The following is a 6,770-nucleotide window of genomic DNA, read 5'->3' as shown; positions in this document are numbered from 1 at the left end:
GCACAGGGACACATTTGTCTGCAGCAGGAGCCCTCAAGCAAGTGAATGGAACCCTGGCATGGTTGGACCACCCTATTCCCAGCAACCAGGTGGAGTGAGGTCTGGGGCTGGGCACTGGACTTCTCTTGCTCGTTCAAAGTCTTGGAAAGTCACCAAGCCCTTTTTTTTCCCTCCTTCTCCCTGTTGTGGTACAGATAACCTCTGGGGGGCCTGTTCTATGTATCCTGGTACCCAATAGAAACTGACCCGACCTCACTGCTGCTGCCTCTGCTTGTTCTTCACTCATTAGGACACCTCAGGGAGAGAAGATTTGGGGTGCTGGGCTCTGGGGGTGGGAGCAGAGAGCCCACATCAGCCTCTGCTGGGCTTCCCTGTCCCTTGGGAGTTCACTGGGGGAGGGGGAGGGAGGCTGAGAGGGACCTTCTGCAATAATGGAAGATCCCTGCCACGAAGAAGGGTAGGGAGGTCTCTCCCTGGGACTCCTGACATGGGGCTGCTCTCCCTGAGCCCTGTGCTGGGTCAGGGTCCCCTTCCCTGAGGGTATGAAACCCTCCAAAATCGGCCAGCCCCTGGAGTCTGCATTGGCTCCGGAGTGCCAAAGGTTGGCTTCAAGTCCTGTGATGATTTAAAGGAGCAGCTGCGTTTGGTTCTGTGTTTACTGGGGGCCAGGACTCCTCCTGCCCCTGTGTGAGGGCAGGAGCTTGTCCCTGCAGGGGTGGACGCTGTGCTCACATCAGTGACACCACGGGGACCTGGGGTAAGCACTGGTGGCCTGGGGTGGCTGAACGGGGTGACCTCAGCTCTGCCAGGGCTCTGCAGGGGAGGGTATGTGGGAGTGGACCCTGTCGCCCCCACCAAACCCTCACTGCACCAACGCAGCTGCTGTGCGGGACCGTGGGCAGGATCCTGCCCTCTCCTGCACGCTGCGGGCCCCTTGTGGGCAGCCGGTGCCCGGCGGTGCCACCGTCCTGGGGACGCTCTGGAGGAAGTTCCCTTTCCCTTTAAATGCAAATCCCCGGGGCTGCAGGGCCAGTGTCCGGTGGGCTCAGGGTGTCCAGCGGACTTGCAGCGTTCGGTGGTTTGGGGAACAGGCCACAGGTGGGGCTTGGGGTGTCCGTCGGGCTCGGGGACGCAGCTGGGTTGGCATCACAAGCCGGACCGGGGCCTGGCACAGGTCAGTCTCCACCACACGGCTGTGGTGCTCCGGAAGGGGCGGCTGGAAGCTACGGACAAAGGGGCTCCCACGTCCCCATCCCGGCACCATGAAGGGGTCCGGGGGTGCTTGGCGAGTGCCCGGGGGGTGCTGGGCGCCCCGCGGTGCCCTCCCTGCTCTCGCTGAGGGCACTCAGCCCCGGCGTGTGCGGCTCAAATCCTCTTTGCTGCGGCGCTGGGAAAGACGCTGAGAGCCGGAGCCAGGCCGGCAGCTGCCAGCGGAGGCTCAATCCCTGCCTTGGCTCCGCACCGCGACGAACCAGCGCAGACGCCGGGATACCGCAGCCTGAGCCCGGCTACCGGCACCGGAGCTCCCGGTTCAGCCCTCTAGCCGCTGCCGAGCCCCGCAGCCGTCCCGTGGAGCCCCGCTGCGGCTCACCTGTGGCCGTGGTCGGCACTCTGCTGTGCTGAGGGTCCCGGGGCCCCTCCGCTGTGCCACAGGCTGCGGGCGCTGCTCCCCTGGGGGGACCCCAATCCTCCCGGGGCAGATCCCAGTCCCCCCAGGGCAGAAGCGTCCTGTGCGGGGACGAGAGGCCCCACGCGGGGAAAGAGCTGCCCAGAGCTTTGTCCGTCCTGCGCAGGGTCCCTGCCCCTTCAAGATGGAGGACCGGAGGAAGAAGCGGAGCCCTAAGACCTGCCTGGCTCAGCCCGCACCCACCGGGGCCCCACGCTCGCTGCCCCCCAGCAAGAGCACTTCCTTCGCGCTGCCGCTGCCCACCCTGCCCTCGCCCCGGCAGCGCGCCCGGCTCAGGCGGTCAGTGCCGGTGTGGGGGATGCCCATCAGCCCCCCGTGGCCCCTCCGGTGCGGGGCCAAGTGGGGTCTGGGCGATGCCATCCTCTCTGTCCCTCGTGCAGGACCAGCAAGGAGCGGGTGCGGGCGAGTGGCACCGGGGCGGCGCGGGGGGCGCCGCTGCAGCACAGCTTCCTCACCGACGTGTCCGACGTCTGCGAGATGGAGGGGGGACTGCTCAGCCTCCTCAGCGACTTCCACTCGGGAAAGCTGCAGGCCTTCGGTGAGGAGCAGGGGGATGGGGTGGCAGGGGGTGTGTGGAACGGGACGGGGCTGGTGACGGCTCCCACCCGGGCACAGGGAAGGAGTGCTCCTTCGAGCAGCTGGAGCACGTCCGGGAGATGCAGGAGAAGCTGGCACGGCTCCATTTCGGCCTCGATGTCTGCGTGGAGGAGCTCCCCGAGGAGCAGAAGAAAGTGGCAGCTGACAGGAACCTGGACCAGTTGCTGGCACATGTGAGTGTCACCCTTGTCACCCCCTGCCCAGCCCCTCTGCCACGGCTGGGATCCACATCGGCCTTGGCATCCCTGCTAGTGCCTCAGCCTGTGTCTTTGCCTCCCACAGCTGGAAGAGCTCAGCAGCTCCATGTATCCTGGGCTGGGCACAGCGCTGAGGCGGCGGTGGTGGCGTTGGTGGTGGCGGTGGCAGCGATGGGGGTGGCAGCGATGGGGGTGGCTGTGATGGGGGTGGCAGCGATGGGGGTGGCAGTGATGGGGGCGGTGGCAGCGATGGCGGTGGCAGCGATGGGGGTGGCTGTGATGGGGGTGGCAGCGATGGGGGTGGCAGTGATAGGGGCGGTGGCAGCGATGGCGGTGGCACGAGGGTGGCACATTCCCGTGGCGCTTTCCCTTGACCCACGCTCAGACAGAAGCTGCATCTCGCCGAGAGCCCTGACCCCGAGGACGCGGCCGCCTGACCCCGCGCCCAGCCCTGGCTGGGGGGGTGGTGGCGGCCACCACCAGAACAGGCCACGGGAGCCCCACACCGGGGCCACCCCCCCCGCGGAAGGGACCCTGGACGCGACACAAGGACAGAGCGGGGCGGCTGAGAGACCAGCACGGACCTCGCTGCCGTCGCCATTTTGGGGGCAGCAGAGGGCCGGGAGGGGGCGGAGCTTTGGGGTAGGGGCGGAGCCTTGGGATAGGGGCGGGTCTGGTGGGTGACGTCATCGCTCGGCGCCCAGCGTTGTGGCGGCCGCCATGGCGGCGCTGGTGGGACCGGAGGCAGAGGGATGGCGGCGGCTGATTCGCGCCGTGACCCGCCTGCAGGTGGGGACCTGGGGACGCCTACATGAGCGGGGGCTGTGGGAGGACGCCCTGGGAGTGCGGCTGGAGGGGGCGTCCTGTGGGAAGGGTCCCGGTGGGGGGGCGTGGCGGAGGAGGTCCCGTGGGGGAACAGGGCGGGGGGCACCGTGGGAGGAAGCGGCTGGGGAGGGTCTCCGTGGGAAGACACGACCCGGGGGGCGGTGTCCCCGTGGGGAGGCACCGCTGGGAAGGGACATCACGGAGAAGGGAGGGGGCTGCACAGCTGGAAACAGCCCGTGGGGGTTTTCACAGCTGGGTGGGGGTTCCCGTGGCGGGGACCCTGCTGCGGCCGGCCGTGCCTCATTAAACCCTGCCGTGGCTCAGACACGGGACGCCTTTGCTCCTTGTGCGCCGGGGTGCGTGGGGAGGGGCTCGGGTGGGGATGACTCCAGCGACACCGCCGGCCGTGCCCGCAGGCCTGCGTCAGGGGTTACCTGCTGCGGAAGCGCTTTCGGAGCCTGCGGGCGGAGTACGAGGAAGTGGTGCGGGAGATCGAAGGAGACCTGAGCCGGCTGGAGTGGAGGGGCCAGCTCCTGCCGCGGCCTGTGTTTGTCCCCGAGGTCTGTGCGTCGGGACGGGCAGAGCCTTCTGCAGCCCCGTCTGAGGGGAAGGGGGGGCGTGGGGGGACGGTGAGTCCGTGGGGATGGTGTGGGCTGGAGGACTGGGCAGGTGATACATCTGCAGCATAGTCCTAGGAACCTGTAATTAATTCCATATCCCTAGCCTGTGAGACCCCTCCCGAATCCCTGACTGGGAATCTCCTCCCCCTCTGGGTGAAGCTCAGCCTCTAGACATCGCCCGACCTGTGCAGGTGGCTCCTGCAGGCCTTGTCCCTGGGAACTCACCTCCCCTGGTGGTCCCAAACGGCCAGGCCCACTCCTCTGGTGGCTGAGCATCCTTCTGTGATGTTTTTCCCACTTCTGGGAGGTAAAGCCCTTGAAGGAATTCATAGTGGCTCAAACCAGAGCACATCGGTGTCGTGTCAGGAGTGCCACCAGCAGACCTCAGGCTGGGACACAGCAGAACAACCTTCCAGAGCTTTCCATGTCATTTTCCTTACACTTCAAACACTCACCTGTTGCCCCTTCAGCAGCCAGCCCAAGAGAAGTGTTCAGATCCACCTGAGGCTGCACTGGGTGACAAAGCCAGCACAGAAAAACCACAGGAGGAGCTGGACACCACTGCACCAGAGCAGGACCAGGGCTGCAGTGATGTGGAACCTGCAGCCCAGCTGCAAAGCGAGAAAGAGCTGAGCTCTGTGGGTGAAGGCCATGCAGTGAGCCCCCCAAACCTTGGGGCTGATGCTGATAAAGGCTCTGCAAAGGACCCCAGTGCCCCAGCAGAGAGCCAGGACTGGCAGGAGGACAGCAGCATATCCTCTGTGTGGGACAGCACTGCCCTGGAGCCAGAGTCCCTTGAAGACTGCCTGGGTGAGAGATGGGAAGTGGGGCACAGCGTGAGCTCCTGCGTGCTCTGAGTGACAGGGTGCTGAGCTCAGGGGGTACAGCAGGGCCTTGGAGAGCTGAGAAGCTTGAGGATATCCTGCAGGGATTGGAACAACTCAGTGCAGGAGAGGCAGGAGATGTCAGCTGAATCTTTGTTCAGGGTTATTCTGCCATTTCTTGGTGGGTGAACAGCTGGATGTGAGCCAGCAACCTGTGCTCACAGCTCAGCCCCAGCCATGGCCTGGGTCCCCAGAGTGTGAGCAGCAGGAGGAGGGAGGGGATTCTGCCCCTCTGCTCTGCTGAGACCCCCCCTCTGGAGTCCTCAGCACAGACAGGAACCTGTTGGAGTGGGGCCAGAGGAGGCTACAGCAGTGGTGGGAGGGCTGGAAGCCCTCAGCTGTGAGGCCAGGCTGAGAGAGATGGAGAAGAGAAGGCTCCAGGGAGACCTTCTGGTGGCCTTTCAGTGCTTAAAGGGAGTGATCAGAAAGCTGGGGACCAACTTCTGAGCAGGGCCTGTTGTGACAGGACGAGGGCTGATGGTTTGAGCTCAGAGAAGGAGATTCAGACTAAGGGAGAATTTTTTATCACAGAGGGTGGTGAGACCCTGTCCCAGGTTTCCCAGAGAGGTAGGAGATGCCCCATCCCTGGAAGCATTCCTGGTGAGGTTGTTTGGAGCTCTGAACACCCCCTGACTGCAGGGGGGTTGGACTAGAGGAGCTGTAAAGGTCCCTTGCACCCCTAACCACTGTGTGCTTCGTTGCAGAGGTTCCACTTGAGGACCTAAAGGAGCTTCCCCGGACTCGCTCTGGCCTCCAGGCCTACAGGAATCACCTCCTCATGGAGCTGCTGTGGCTGCAGCAAGCTATTGCCAGCAGGGAGAACGTAAGGGCCTGAGCCTGCCCCTTGCAGAGGCTCAGACCAGTGCCTGGCTGTGCTGGGACTGGGGTTGACTGGTGGCAGATCAGTTCCTGGAGGGCTGGGTTGGGTTGGGTGGTGGTAGTGCACTGATTGCTCAGTGTTTGGTGTTCTTCCTCCTGCAGTACTTGATGCTGAAACAGAGTCTGGGCACTCCTGACCCCTAGAAGGCCATTCCCAGCCTGTGGGGCACTCATATTGGTATGTGTGGAGAAGCAGTGGACCTGCAACACCACAGGCATGACAGCAGCACCTTGGAGGGACCCCAGCTCCGTGGGCTGACGTTTTCCACTTCAGATGGACGTGGCAAGGAAGCCTTCTCTGCCTTTTAAGTGCAAATGTTTGGTCAAAGCAGGGCTTAAACACCACTGTGAAGCCAGGGAGGTGGTTGTGTGTCCTGGAGGGAGGCCTCCTTCCACAGGAATCTGATCTCTCTTGGCTGAGCTGGATGGGGCAAGTGGAGGCTGGGCAGGCTGTCACTTACAGAAGGGACTTCAGCTGATTGCTTGTGGTGGACCTGAAGGCAGCAGGAGCTTTGAACCTGCAGGAGCAAGCTCCTCTCTGCTGAGCTGTGGGTGGCCCATGGGGGTGTCTGAGCTGTGTGTTTGGGATGGCTCTGCAGGATCTGGGATCTCCAAGCCCTCCTGGTTGGCCTTTGGGAACACCTAGTTGAAGCATTAAGTTAGGAGGAGGGTTTCCTGGCTTCCCTGTGCAGCTGGTGGGGAGTGATGGCACCTCAGAGCTGACCCTGAGAGGATGAGGTTTGGCTTCTCTGGCCATGGTAATCTCCCGGTGGCAGTCACCTGAACTGGTGCTAGAGGAGGGAGGGAGTCAGGACTTCAGGGGGTTGGAGCTTTGTCTCTAGGGTGCTCTAGTTCACGGGTGTTTGAGGGCCCTCAGAAAGGGTCCTCCCACCTGGTGTTGTGTTTCCCTGCTGTGACCCTGGGTCTCCTGTGGAAACACTTCTGTGTTTGCTAGGAGGGTCACTCCTGCCTCGGGGCAGATGCCACTTTCTGTTCCTGATGGTGCTGACTCAGTTGTGAATAAAAAGCTTTCCTGAAGCTCTTCTCTGCCTCTCTGGATCCCTCTTCTCTGCCTCCCTGG

The 6,770-nt window shown here is 63.5% G+C and overlaps 2 protein-coding genes across 2 annotated transcripts; both read left to right on the top strand.

Annotated features, from left to right (window-relative positions):
• The first annotated feature begins 1,811 nt into the window (after positions 1-1,811).
• Positions 1,812-2,918, top strand: CCDC28B (coiled-coil domain containing 28B). The gene is made up of 5 exons (XM_054395499.1): positions 1,812-1,966; positions 2,068-2,225; positions 2,303-2,457; positions 2,567-2,589; positions 2,867-2,918. The coding sequence occupies exons 1-5, from the start codon at positions 1,812-1,814 to the stop codon at positions 2,916-2,918; spliced, it is 543 nt and encodes a 180-aa protein (XP_054251474.1).
• A 283-nt stretch (positions 2,919-3,201) lies between these two features.
• Positions 3,202-6,715, top strand: IQCC (IQ motif containing C). Its single transcript, XM_054395248.1, has 5 exons — positions 3,202-3,270; positions 3,723-3,866; positions 4,400-4,736; positions 5,515-5,633; positions 5,792-6,715. Exons 1-5 carry the CDS (start codon positions 3,202-3,204, stop codon positions 5,831-5,833), a joined length of 711 nt encoding a protein of 236 aa, XP_054251223.1. The 3' UTR covers positions 5,834-6,715.
• The last annotated feature ends 55 nt before the right edge of the window (positions 6,716-6,770 follow it).

This window comes from Indicator indicator, chromosome 33, assembly GCF_027791375.1.
Source record: "Indicator indicator isolate 239-I01 chromosome 33, UM_Iind_1.1, whole genome shotgun sequence".
Lineage (NCBI taxonomy): Eukaryota > Metazoa > Chordata > Aves > Piciformes > Indicatoridae > Indicator > Indicator indicator.
Note: the sequence above shows the minus strand (reverse complement) of the source record. Positions and strands in the feature narration are given on the sequence as shown.

Excerpts from the sequence above, each read along its gene's own strand:
- CCDC28B (XM_054395499.1), top strand. The coding sequence starts at position 1,812 with ATGGAGGACCGGAGGAAGAAGCGGAGCCCTAAGACCTGCCTGGCTCAG. Across the intron at positions 2,226-2,302 it reads GGGAAAGCTGCAGGCCTTCG|GGAAGGAGTGCTCCTTCGAG; the intron begins GTGAGGAGCAGG and ends ACCCGGGCACAG. Across the intron at positions 2,590-2,866 it reads GAAGAGCTCAGCAGCTCCAT|ACAGAAGCTGCATCTCGCCG; the intron begins GTATCCTGGGCT and ends ACCCACGCTCAG.
- IQCC (XM_054395248.1), top strand. The coding sequence starts at position 3,202 with ATGGCGGCGCTGGTGGGACCGGAGGCAGAGGGATGGCGGCGGCTGATT. Across the intron at positions 3,271-3,722 it reads GCGCCGTGACCCGCCTGCAG|GCCTGCGTCAGGGGTTACCT; the intron begins GTGGGGACCTGG and ends CCGTGCCCGCAG. Across the intron at positions 4,737-5,514 it reads GTCCCTTGAAGACTGCCTGG|AGGTTCCACTTGAGGACCTA; the intron begins GTGAGAGATGGG and ends GCTTCGTTGCAG.